The sequence below is a fragment of the Prionailurus viverrinus genome, chromosome D2, assembly GCF_022837055.1.
Source record: "Prionailurus viverrinus isolate Anna chromosome D2, UM_Priviv_1.0, whole genome shotgun sequence".
NCBI classification, from domain to species: domain Eukaryota; kingdom Metazoa; phylum Chordata; class Mammalia; order Carnivora; family Felidae; genus Prionailurus; species Prionailurus viverrinus.
The window spans coordinates 12899695-12913504 of record NC_062571.1 but is presented as its reverse complement, the minus strand read 5'-3'; the positions used below and the strand labels follow the sequence as shown (position 1 = coordinate 12913504).

The 13810-nt window shown below is 38.7% G+C and overlaps 1 protein-coding gene across 9 annotated transcripts in view; it reads right to left on the bottom strand.

Moving 5' to 3' along the window:
• Window positions 1-13810, bottom strand: part of LYST (lysosomal trafficking regulator) — a 194467-nt gene that overhangs the window by 45460 nt on the left and 135197 nt on the right. For 7 of the 9 annotated variants that reach the window (XM_047826310.1, XM_047826303.1, XM_047826311.1 and 4 more), the window contains 8 exons: window positions 12296-12472; window positions 11462-11538; window positions 11128-11316; window positions 8291-8436; window positions 8106-8205; window positions 6843-6904; window positions 4890-4945; window positions 690-842 (listed from right to left, as the gene is read on the bottom strand). In XM_047826310.1, the coding sequence (XP_047682266.1) occupies window positions 690-842; window positions 4890-4945; window positions 6843-6904; window positions 8106-8205; window positions 8291-8436; window positions 11128-11316; window positions 11462-11538; window positions 12296-12472 (960 nt within the window). The remainder of the gene's footprint in view (window positions 1-689; window positions 843-4889; window positions 4946-6842; window positions 6905-8105; window positions 8206-8290; window positions 8437-11127; window positions 11317-11461; window positions 11539-12295; window positions 12473-13810) is intronic. The other 2 variants (XM_047826309.1, XM_047826312.1) reach the window with 1 other exon arrangement.

Below are 13810 nucleotides of genomic sequence, written 5' to 3'. Positions count from 1 at the left end.
GAAGTGATAGGTGAGGTAGTGAGAAGAAAATCTGACTGGAGCATTTCGAAAGAGAACTCGAAGCAACGAGTCCACACAACTTTTTCCAAAAGCTTTTCTAAGTGGCAGCTGAAAGGATGTGGGGGTTCAGAAAGGGTTTGGAAACAACAGAACCTACTCTCAAGTTTAAATTACTCTTCTCAGGTCATTACGCATTCATTTACTTTTTACAGATAGTCACTTTGGAGAATCCGAATTTAATACAGTTTTGAAGGACAAAAATAATTCTAATATAGCCAAGGGATTGCTGTCATTGGGACTAAGAAATAAGGCAATTTTTATTTGCTGTTAGAAACAGGGAATCAAAGTTTAAATAGATTAAACCTTCATAAAATCAGTATGAGTCCAGTTACACCGGTCCCATGATAATTTCAAAACTATGTATCTGTTGGGTCGCCTGGGTGGCGCAGTCGGTTAAGCGTCCGGCTTCAGCCAGGTCACGATCTCGCAGTCCGTGAGTTCGAGCCCCGCGTCGGGCTCTGGGCTGATGGCTCGGAGCCTGGAGCCTGTTTCCGATTCTGTGTCTCCCTCTCTCTCTGCCCCTCCCCCGTTCATGCTCTGTCTCTCTCTGTCCCAAAAATAAAAATTAAAAAAAACCAAAAACGTTGAAAAAAAAAAAACTATGTATCTGTTCATAAAGCTGAATTTACCTTGGTGTTATCAAATGCTAACAGGAGTGTCCTGCCATTTGTTAAAAAGATTTCTACAGCATTGTCTCTCAACTGCCACCAACGCTTGTGAACTTCTTTAATTTCTTCATATGTCCAGGAAAATGATGCTGGTTCCAACTCTCCCTGAAGGCTCTGAGACAAAGGAAAGAAATGAAACTGTTTGCTTTACATGAAATATAAATGATCACTGCAATTTTAGATTTTTAAAAATCTGAAAATGAAAATGTCTTCCTTTTGTGGCAAGACGGCAGAGAAGATTCCCTGAGCCACCCCCGACCCCTCCCTCCCCAACCACGAAACACTTCAGAATACTGGATAAACGTTAAGGAATTAAAGAAATACGGGCTTTATTTTGTAGGGCAGTTTTAGGTTTGCAGAAAACTGAGCAGAGAGTGTAGAGAGCCCCCATGTATTCCTGGCCCAAACTCAGAATTTCCCTGTGATTAACATCTCCCATTAGTGTGATTAGCCTGGTGCCTTTGTAATAACTGTAGAGCCAATACTGAATACGTTATTCTTAACCGAAGTCCACAGTCTGCATTGGGGTTCAGTCTTGGTGTTATGGTCCCATGGGTTTTGACTAATGTTTACTGAAATGCGTCCACCCTTACAGGATCGTACAGAGTTCCCTTGTGCCCCACCTACTCACCCGCCCCTCCCCCTCAGGCTCCTGGCAGTCACTGATCTTTTTACCATCTCATAGCTTTCCCTTCGCAGAATGTCACGTGGTTAGAATCACACAACACGTAATCTTTTCAGACAGACTTCTTTTAAAGCTGAGCTTGCGGGACGTAAGGGAAAGTGAAATCCCCAGGACCAAAAATAACAAGAAATTTGAAAAACAGCAGTGAGGTAGAAGGGATGCTGGGGTAGGCTGGCTGTGCGTCCACATGCACACGCACGGTATGCACACACCCCAGCTTTAGAAACTTAGTGACTTAGGTTAACATCCACTTGAAGAAAGCAGATGAGGCCTTGGAGTTCTCTGGATCAGAGTATGGAAGTGAACGTACTTCATTCAAATACCTAAAACCATTAAGGGACATTTTCCTGATGACAGACAAACACACGTGTCCATCAGTAAAGAGGAATAAGCAGGAGCCTGTCTCTTCTGGCCCGGGGACTGGGTGAAGAATAGAAAACAAGCCTCTCCCTGAAGATTCACATGTGGGTCTGCCCTCCCTCACATGGGTCTGGGTTAGAATGAGCCTAAGGGCATGGCCTGGGAGCTCCCCAGCGATGACACATAGTCCCCATGCCTCTGAACCTTCCCGGAAAGGCAAAGCACTCTCCTGCAAATTCAGCCCCATTGACTAAGCTCACAGATCAGCATGCACCAAGTAGCTATGTTCCTCTCCTGTGTGGTCAGCAGAAGGAAGGAAAAGATAAGTGGCCACCAGAAGGCTGGATCTCCCTGACAGCATTGATCCTAGCCTCCCTCAACAGATCTCTACATTTTAGAATGAGGGGTTAGGGGCCATAGGTCCCATACTTTTTTTTTTTAATGTTTATTTATTTTTGAGAGAGAAAGACAGAATGTGAGTGGGGGAGGGGCAGAGAGACAGGGAGATAACAGAATCCAAAGCAGGCTCCAGGCTCTGAGCTGTCAGCACAGAGCCTACGTGGGAATGGAACTCACGAACTGTGAGATCATGACCTGAGCTGAAGTCGGCCACCCAACCAACTGAGCCACCTAGGCACCTCCATAGGTCCCATATTTTTTTTTTACCATCACTGGGCCCTTCTCAAAGTACAAAATGAAGAAAACTTTTAAAACAATTTGTCTAAATCTTTTGTAAATTGCAGTTGAATATGTGAATTATGTTACTCAATGCTTTTAATAGAAAAATCATGGTAAAAGCTCCTACCAAAGTTTGAAACTAGTTAGGATTTATCGCGTCAAATTAACCTGCATCCGAGGTTGGTTTGTTTTCATCAATTTTCCCTTTTGGAAAACTGCATTGACTTTCTCTGTTGTGTTGGAACAGGGGCTCAGAGCGAAATTTAGAAAGCAATTGCAATGACTACCTTATCCCAGGCTCTTCATCCTTCTAAAATCTTATTTGAAATTTTTAAAATTTGAATTGCTCTGTTGTATGTGTGCTATACTATTGTGCTAGATCCCAACTGACTTTTAGAAGTAGGGGTAGTAGATAATTATAAATGAAATTAAACTCTAATGAAAATGTAACATTCTCATATATAAAACTGAATTCCTTCTTATTGTGCTTCCATATCCGTTCATTCATTCAGTTCAGCAGATGTTAATTAAGCGTCTACGAGCAAGGTGCTCTGCTAAGTGCTCTGCATGAAATACATCTGTGTAAGATGAAAAGAGGGCACAAGATACTTGTACAAACATTTAAAAGGCAAGACAGCAGGGGCGCCTGGGTGGCTCAGTCGGTTAAGTGTCCGACTTTCGCTCAGGTCATGATCTCAATGTTCTTGAGTTTGAGCCCCGTGTCGAGCTCTGTGCGGACAGCTCAGAGCCTGGAGCCTGCTTGGGATTCTGTGTCTCCCTCTGTCTCTGCCCCTCCCCTGCCTGTGCTCTTTCTCTGTCTCAAAAATGAATACACATTAAAAATATACATTAAAAAAATAAAATAAAATGCAAGACAGCAAATGTCACATAGAAAGTAGAAACAAATATTATAAAAGCAGAGGAAAGAAGGATCTTTCAAACTATTAAAAAACAAGAGTATTTTTAGGAGAGTTTTAAAAGGGGGAAATGTCATCTTTTGGATCCAGGAAAGTGTTGGCTCGTGTATCAACTATTAAGTTCCCTGGTTGCTAAAAAGAGACATCTTGAAAAATAATGTGACCATACTTTTACTAGCTGGGATAAATGCTGTGGCAATTGCTACATAAATCACACTAAAGAATGCCTACTCAATTTTGGGGGCTATATTAAATATTTTCATGACTTTTTTCATATTATTTATTTTACAGCAAAATTTTATGTTTTAGCTCATTATTTTTTTAAATAAAATATGTATTCACTATTAAACCACAGGTATTCTTATTTAGTATATCTTTAGGAATTCCTGGTCTTAGAAATTTTCTGAAACAAAAAGCCTATTTCTTTTACTATGGGGATCTCTAAACAATATTTCAATGGCCTACAAACTGATTCAGATGGATAAAAATATGTGAATATATATATATATATATATACACACAAAATATGTGAGCTAAGAGTCATTTCGGTAATTTTCTGATTTATATCAGTACTTCCAGTAGAATAAAAATTATGATACCAAGACATGTGACTATCAGGATTAGTTAAGTTATTCAATTATACAACATTTTCCTTTCTTTGTGAAGGTAAATATATTTGATAGTGAATTGGGAGTGGCAGGGAGTAGTTTTTTGTTGCTACTGAGAACAGTGCTAGAAGGAATAAATTAAATAAATTAATTAAAATAATAGGAGCACTTTATTGTTTTCATTTTCATTTTATTTTTTAAAATAGTTTTTAAAGTTTTTCTTTTAATTTACATTATACTAATTCAACTGTTCCTACAGCCCCTGTGCCCATCTCAAGTGCCCTCCTTAATCCCCATCCCCTATTTCCCCCATCCCCCCCCCCCCCACCTCCCCTCTGGTACCATCAGTTTGTTCTCCATAGCTAAGAGTCTGTTTCTTGGTTTGTCTCTCTCTCTCTCTCTCTCTTTTTCCCCTTTGCTCGCTGTTTTAACAGGAGCACATTAGAATTTAAATCATAATACTAACTGCTATGAGGTCAGACTGTAAGCCAGAGGAGATGGTATGGTCTTTTTAAAAATATCTTTAGGGGCGCCTGGGTGGCGCAGTCGGTTAAGCGTCCGACTTCAGCCAGGTCACGATCTCGCGGTCCGTGAGTTCGAGCCCTGCGTCGGGCTCTGGGCTGATGGCTCAGAGCCTGGAGCCTGTTTCAGATTCTGTGTCTCCCTCTCTCTCTGCCCCTCCCCCATTCATGCTCTGTCTCTCTCTGTCCCAAAAATAAATAAACGTTGAAAAAAAAAAAATTAAAAAAAAAAAAATCTTTAAAAGAAAAAGTTTGGAATTAAGACCAATCTGCACACCAGAGTGACAATACATGAACTCTCCTAGTTCTACCTGTTTGCCAGTTATAACGAATTTATACATTTTGGGAATTTGTCTAGGTTTATATAGGTGCAAACTTAAGCCTCTACTCACCGAACTTTCAACTGTATCAGAAGCATTATCTTCCACAAAATACATTCCACATTTACCTATAGAAAGTAATGGGATATGAGTTTAAAACTATATGTGCACTATTATCATTTTTGATTACAAATATGACCTCTGGAATCAATTGGCCTGAATTAAAATCCCAACACCCAGAAACAGTTCCTGTCACTCAATAAATACATATATTTTTTAATGTTTATTTTTGAGAGACAGAGAGAGACAGAGCATGAGCGGGGGAGGGGCAGAGAGAGAGGGAGACACAGAATCGGAAGCAGGCTCTAGTTTCTGCGCTGTCAGCACACAGAGCCTGATGCGGGGCTCGAACTCACGAACTGGGAGATCATGATCTGAGCTGAAGTCAGATGCTTAACTGACTGAGCCACCCAGGCGCCCCTCAATAAATATTTTTTAATGGTATCCATGAGATTTTGGGCAAGTTGTTTAACTTCTTTGTGTCTTTACTTAATAAAAAAAAAGGGGGTGTGGGGTGCTTGGGTGGCTCAGTTAAGCGTCTGACTCCTGATTTCGACTCAGGACATGATCTCATGGTGGGGAGATCAAGCCCCGTGTCAGGTTCTGTGCTGACGGTGTGGAACCTGCTTGGGATTCTTTCTCTCCCTCTTGCTCTGCACCTTCCCTGCCCGCACTCATGTACACACGTATGTTCTCTCTCTCAAAACAAAACAAAAACCCCTAAAATAATTTTTTAAAAGAGGAGTGGAGGAAGAGGACTTTATTTCACAGGGTTAATGTGGGAATTAAATTAGAATGTATGTAAAATGCTTATAACCGTGTTTGGCACTCAGTGTTAAGAAAATGTTGGCCATTTATTATTGGTACTCTTCTTATATGACTAATACATTAATTTTATTTTCTCACACATTAACTGAAGTCAACTTGTAAACAAATTTTCTAGTCTAAGAGGAAGACTTAATTTTTATTTAAACACTCAATAGGGCAGAATAGACCTTAGAAGACAGCCCCCAGTTTTCTCTGCTTTATAGGCTGGCTGTGTTAGCACATGTCCCTACACCACGTATCCAAATGGTGGGAATTTCTCTGGGGATCCGCCCTGTGTGCCGGTCACCCGTGAGCACTGAGCACTGTTGGCTCAGAGAAGGGAATCACCTGCATCCCTGTGACCACAGTGCTTAGTCCTGGCCAGCCTGAAGCTCTGCATGTTGAGCCTTAGAGGCTGTAGCTTCAGTCTACGACTCTCAAACTGAAGGGCACATCAGAATTGCTGGAGGGCTCATGAAATGCAGATTTCTGGGGGTGCCAGAGAGTTTCTGACTCGATAGGTGTGGGCCGGGGCCCAAGAATGAGCATTTCTAAGAAGTTCCCATGTGATGCTGATGTTCCTGGCCTGGAGACCAGGCTTTAAGAAAACAACTGGCCTGTAGTATACAAATTAGTTCTTTAAGGGAACAGAGATCTAGTGGTACAACTTTATTCCTTCATATCTTGAGGAAAAGATTTCTCACTGAATGTAATCATACAGATATCCAAGGATTGACAACCTTGGCCTTTCTCTCAGAAGCACAATAGGGAGTATAAATTATGAACTATCTCAAGGTGGATATATTTCTTATGCACAGGTATATCTTTTAAAACAGTAGGCATGTGAGTATATCAATAATTCCTCACTTTAAAAATCAAAATTGATATATAATAAAAGGAATGTTTAAATACAAAAATGTGTACTTATGAAAAAAGTCAACTTTATAAAAATTAAAAGGCTATTCATGTGCTTTTTAGAAAATAAGATTGCCACTTCCTGACATTTGTAAGTCATATAATGTTAAGGCAAAATTACTGATGTGATGTTAGAGAGAGTTTATTTGATTCAATGGCATTCTGCCAAACAATGCTTCAAATTGTCTAAGAATAAAATAAGGCAGGGTGAATATGTGTAAAACTCTTCAAAATGTGACTTACCTAGTAACAGCTCACCAGCTGTCTCTCTAGACGGTGCAACACTGATACATCTTCGATTCACTCTGTCAAAACATATATAAAATTACTATGATTAAATGTTTTGACCAATTTTAGAAAGTATATAGTATAAGCTTTATTTATCTAGTTAAAGATTTCAGCCCAGCACACTAGAGTTTCAAAAGCATGACACGTCTTGCCTAAACCCACATGAAAATATTATCTTGTATTTTAACATTCTGGTAGAGGAGAAAATGAAATTTTTAGAGAAGGCTCGGAATTCCTGTGCCATGTATACAGGATATAGGCATTCAGTTTTTTAGGAGAAACTTTAATATTTTGTATTTTCTAGTAATTATGCAAACATTGGGTCATGCCTCTGGTATTTCAAACACATGAAAGCATCCTAGTATTCTAAGAAAAACGGGATTTAGACTCAGAAAAGTTCTTCTCCTCTTTAGACAAGGAACTCACCTCCTTCGAATCTCAGGTTTTCATCTAATAAACGGGCAGGGCAATTATCATTAGTGTCATAATGATAACCTGTCGTTAACATACAAGGACCCATTTAATACTCAACAATACTCCGGTACTTTGGGCATTATTCCCTTCCTCATGTAACAGATACGGACATGGACACAGGAAGGCTAAGTAACTTGCCCAAGATCAGACATGTAGTAAGACGAGGAACTAAAATTTGGACGTTCAGTCACCGTTAGATGGTGTCATGCGGAAACCATACCCATTTCACAGAGACCTTAGGACCAGTCAACTGCCAAGATACACACGTGCAGACAAGGGCCAGAGCACGGTGACTGAAGCCCAGTGAGTCCTCGCCATTGAGGATGTCTTTTCCTTTTGGATTTTAGCCATTCGACTGTGTCCTCTCTTGAGCCATATCTAGGGCCTTTCCTAAAACCCTAGCAATTATCTAAAACAAATATTACACAAACACTACAATAAACTATTTAAAAAAATTTTTTTTAATGTTTTATTTATTTTTGAGAGAGAGAGAGAAAGAGAGACAGAGTGTGAGCAGGGGAGGGGCAGAGAGAGAGGGAGACACAGAATCCGAAGCAGGCTCCAGGCTCTGAGCTGTCAGCACAGAGCCCAATGTGGGGCTCGAACCCGTGAACCATGAGATCATGACCTGAGCTGAAATCAGAGCTTAACTGGCTGAGCCACCCAGGCGCCCCTACAATAAATGACTAAAGTCTTTCTGACTCCTTCAACAAAAGAGAGAACATCTTATGGATTCACACTTACCTTATAGACTCACTTGCAGCTTTGTCTTTTACGGTCGAGGAGAAGGAAGAGTGAGTTTTATCTTCAAACAGGAAAGAGAGTGGTGGTTTGACCACATCTGCTAAGGAAAAAAGTAGGTATTATCTTTATCTGATAACTACAGTTATCTGCTACATTTGGATGCTGAGTCAAGAAGTCATTATTACCTTCTGATTTCTGTCTATCCCGAAGGAGATACTTATTTGGAATAGTTAAGTAACATCTCTGTAAACGTCTCCTCTCTCGATTTGGTCCTTCTGTTGGATCCAGTTGCCAGGAAGTTGGATAGTACAGGGGATCATACCAGGCCACTCTGCAAGAGGAAATAAAAGAATGTTTTAAGTGGCAATCTATAGTACTTGGAGCTGTAAATAAAATCATTACAGAAATTAAATAATCAAAAGTGATCTATTCAGTTAAAACCCTCAACTGCTCAAGTAATTAGACGAGGAAGTGCATAAACATAGACAATAGAATAAGACAGAAAGCATAGACAATAGAATAATATAAAAAGTAAATGTCCTTCTGCTCCTGAACCCCGGCCTTCTAGTCCCCGCCTGGAGGCACACTCTGCCACTAGTTTCTTGTTCCTCATAAATTTTTAAAAAGATATATCATGACTACTCTGCTTTAGCAACATGTATGCTTTAGCAATACATTGGACTTAATATGGCTAAAGAAAAAAATCCATTCCCAAGTTAAGTTTCTATATTTCCCATTTTGCCTACTATCTAACAAATAAATTGGTTCATTTTTGTAGTACAAGCCATATTTCTTAAGATGTTTAAAAAAAGTTAATATTTTATTTTAATTGTTAATAAAAAATGCTTAATTATTTTGAGAGAGAGAGAGTGCACTTGGGTGCATATGCGAGTGGGGGAGGGGCAGAGAGAGAGAGAGAGAGAGAGACAGAGACAGAGACAGAGAGAGAGGGAATCCTAAGCAGGCTTCGCACTGTCAGTGCAGACCCAATGTGGTGCGTGAGCTTGCAAACTGTGAGATCATGACCTGACCCCAAATCATGAGTTGGACACTTAACCAACTGAGCTACCGAGTCGCCCTCAAAATAAGTTAATATTTTAAATGAAAAAATAGAGAACCGTATTGAATATATTTTCAGAAACAGATAAGAGAAAAAAAAATCACCCTTAATCCTACTACCCTAAACATACCACTTTCTGGTAGAAATTATTTTTTTTCATTTTTAAAAATTGCAGTTATAATTATTACACATATACATTTCTATACCCTTTCTTCTTTCACTGGACATACTTTAATCTTTATCGTCACCATTGAAAATGGCTGACTAATGCATGGAGGAGGTGCATCATAATGTATTTAGCAATTCTGGCATTATTATATACTTGTTTCCAGTTCATTCACTAGCATAAACAACGCAGAGATGAAAACCTTTACATTTACTGCCTTTATATATTTTGAATGTTTTCCTTAGGACAGAATCACCAAAATAGGACAACTGGAGCCAGAAATAAAATGGTTACAGGATTCCTGGTACATGCTGTCAAAGTGTGCAAAGCCACCGGACCTCTGACCATGGGCTGCGATATACATTTCTTCCTGCTCTGGGTATTAGCACCTAAAAAACTTTATAACAGAAAAGGTAAAATATGGCTTGTACCATATTTTATGGTAAGATGGTAATATTTCAAGGTTTTAAAAAATCGAATTAGTCTCTGGCCACATGGAATATTTTCCTGTTTATTAATTCTATTTGTCTTATGTAGAAAAGTGTAATCGCATCTTTTGCCCAAACTTTTCAGATCTTACAATTTACTTTTAAGTTGGCATGAATTTTTAAAACCATAAAAATATTAACTCTGTGGGGGTACCTGGATGGCTCTGTAAGTTAAACATCCGACTTCAGCTCAGGTCACGATCTCATGGCTCGTGTGTTTTGAGCCCCACATCAGGCTCTGCGCTAACAGTGTGGAGCACGGTTGGGATTCTCTCTCTCTCCCTCTCTCTCTGCCCCTTCTGTGCTCTCTCTCTCTCTCTCTCTTAAAATAAGTAAACTTACAAAAAAGTAAAAAAAAAGTTAATTCTGATTTGCTGAAAATAAATTTTCATTTTGTTGCTGTTGTTATAGTTATTAAATACACTGGAAAAAATTAAAGCTCAAATCTATTTCTTTTTTTTTTTTTTAACATTTATTTATTTTTGAGAGACAGAGTGAAATAGAGCATGAGCGGGGGAGGGGGAGAGAGAGAAGGGGGGACACAGAATCCAAAGCAGGCTCCAGGCTCTGAGCTGTCAGCACAGAGCCCGATGCGGGGCTCAAACTCACGGACCTTGAGATCATGACCTGAGCTGAAGTTGGTCATTTAACTGACTCAGCCGCCCAGGTACCCCTCAAATCTATTTGTTTCTTCTTGGTAGTTTGTTCTATTGTGTTTGAGCTTAAAAAGTTATCCATCTATCAGAGTTGATAAATGCCCTATTTTCTTCCACTTTATAAACTTAATGAGTTTAATTCTTTTGCTCACCTGGAATTTTCTTTAGTGTATAATGTTTAGTCCATTTTAGCACCCCAAGTCATTCTAACCAGTTATCTTAACCAAATTTAGAGAACAGCTTAATTTTCCTCTTTTCATGATCTGTGATGCATCTTCTAAGTTTTATTATTAAAGTCTTACCTAGAAAAAGATCTATTTCCCAACTATCCCGTTTCAGTGATTTCTCTATTCTCCTGCAAAGGTTATATTTTAAAATTAAAGTCAACATGTAGATTTTATTATCTGGAAGAGCTAATGCCTCGCTTTCTCAGTATCCCTGCCCACCCGCCCCCACCTTGTCCCTAAGAATTAAAAAGAAAAAAGATTCTTACAGGATTATATATAGATTTCATTATTTCATGATGAAAGAAATCACAAGTGGTTAAACAGAAAATATTTCAACTAATGAAATAATGCTGTGAACGTTTATTCTGAAATGGAAATAGCGTCTGCCATCACCATAGAAAACAACAAAGGCCCACTCTGCTTACCTATCATGCGTCAGCTGTTGGATAAGCTCCTGCCAGTGTCTGCTGGCACTCAGATCTACCTTGTACATGCCTCTGATATGCTGGATCACCTTTTTCCTCTCAATTCCCTGGGACAGAGATACTGCCTGGGTGATATCTGCAGCGATCTTAGATATATCCTTTGATTTTGAATCCAGACGCTGAAAGAGACTAAATAAACAAGCAAGGCTGCTCGTAAGTGAAGCCTAAGTGGGACGTTAAGGAGCTATGGAAGCATGATACTTGAAAACTAAAAGTATGTGTGAAATCTAGTGGATTCAGAAAGGCATGACTTTTAGAACACATAAAATCCTACCTTTGTTGGTTATTGTTAACTGTTTTCTGCCAGGTGTCTTTATTCGTACCTTCTTCAGTTTCATATTTCTTCTGTTCCTAAAAGATTTGGATAATAATATGCAATATAAAACTAATTGTTTATCATTTAACACTGGCACAAAGGCCAACAAACTAATTTCATTTTTTATTTTTTTTAATGTTTATTTATTTTTGAGAGAGCATGAGCAGGGGAGGGGCGGGGGGGGGGGGGCGGAGAGAGAGAGAGGGAGACACAGAATCCAAAGTAGGTTCCAGGCTCTGTCAGCACAGAGCCTGACGCGGGGCTCGAACCCACGAACTACGAGATTATGACCTGAGCTGAAGTCGGATGCCCAACCGACGGAGCCATCCAGGTGCCCCCCAACAAACTAATTTTAAAACCAAGTTAATAAAGGAAAAAAATAATGTCCCCAGGAGACCAGAATATTAAAATACAATAGCCACAAAAATAATTTGATAACTTCCCTTTGCTTCTACACAATCTGGGGCACAGCTATTGGGGTGGGAGAATTAAATGGGCTGCCAGACCTAATGCCCAGGTGCTTGCTTCCTTATTTGTTTCAAGGCGGATGCCTCAACTTGCTCGTCACTATAAAAATCTTTCCTTCACCGAAAGCTACCGAAAAGGGATGAGGATGACAACAGAGGATAAAACACTCCTTGCAATAGCCTATTTATTCTCTCATAATAAAAAAACATCATTTCAATAAAATTCATCATAAATGATATTCCACAATAAAAAAATCTTTCACTCTTTAACTACATTCAATGGGATCTCCTTAGAAAACCGTGTCTTATGATTTCACTGACTCACCTCTTTGATCATTTTGAGAAGGTCTGCTTTTGTTGTTGCACTGGGTGGGAGATACTTATGACCACACAGTTTTAGAGCATTCATAAGCAATTCCGCTGAGCCTAGTTCTTCTTCAGTCAATTCATCTTGGTGATTATGTATCAACTCTGACAAATACAAAACTAACTTGGCTCCATGCTTTAAGAAAAAGAAACACTTTTTTAAGTCATACAGTATTTTTATTTCTTACATTTAAATTGTTTCATAGTGGTTAAGTTAAATTATATACTAGATTTATTTGGTGGCATTGGGTTTGAATAAAGAGGCTGCAAGAGACATGTTGGGGACAACTGAAAAAATTTGGTTATGCATTGAAAATATGATGACATGAGGGTGTAAACTAATTTTGTTAGGTACGATGATGTTATGGTTATGTAAGAAAATGTCTTGAAAAGATTTCTGTAATTTACTTTAAAATACTTCAGAACAGAAATGATGTCAATATGATAAAAATACTACCAATTGTTAAATCTAAGTGATGCCTATATATTAATACTCATTATACTATTCTCCATTTTTCTTATGGTATTTGAAAATTTTCATCGTAAAAGGTAAAAGAAAAAAGAAAGAAAAAGAAAAGAAGGAAAGTAAGAAAAGAAGGAAAAGAAAAACAAGCAAATGAGCTTTGGGGGAAAATTTTTTGGAGGGGATTTGCTAAAGAAATATAGCAAATAATCTTGGGATAAAGGAAAATATTTCTTAGTTCTCAGAGAAAAAAAATGAACTGGAAGGGAAACTCTCCTCTGAACCTTCAGGTAAGAGAATTATGCTTATTTATTCTTTCTGCTTTGATTTCTGGTTGGTAGACTAGAAGTTGGTGAAACTTCCAGAACAAAACCCGTTTTTGGATTAGCTTGTAAGTACTCATTACTCCCTAAGGGACACAAAGGTGAAAAACTCTAAAACCAGTGAGACCTCAGCACTCAGTGGTCTGTGCATGTCCAGAGAAGGGTTGATCTAGGCCAATCTTTTATGAACTGCCCTATAACCGAAATGAGAATGTTACTCAAGGTACTGACAACTGTCTTTCGTAAACCTACACCTATTTTAAGTGGCCTTCCATGCTATAGATCTTACACCTAACTGTTATGTGTACACTATGTGTTATTTCAACATTAATTATGCCAACAAGTGAAACATGCAGAATTTTACTTTTTACAAATTTACACTGATACAAATACCACTACATTTGGCTTTATGACATTTTAAACTATGAACAGTATTAAATGTCAACAAATGAACTTGAGAACTCTTACATTGTGGGTGATATTTAAATTAACACACTGAATCGCATCGTGTCATTTCCCAAAAAACATAAGATGAACATATGCGATGATGGGAATAGCAAAGCTCATTTTAATGCAACATTTTAATTTAGTCAGGAGACAGCTGCTACCTGACCAAAAGAGAAAAAAGAACAGACACTCTACGAGTAAAAGGCCAGAAGAGTTGGCAAATAAAGAGAAATAGTAAATG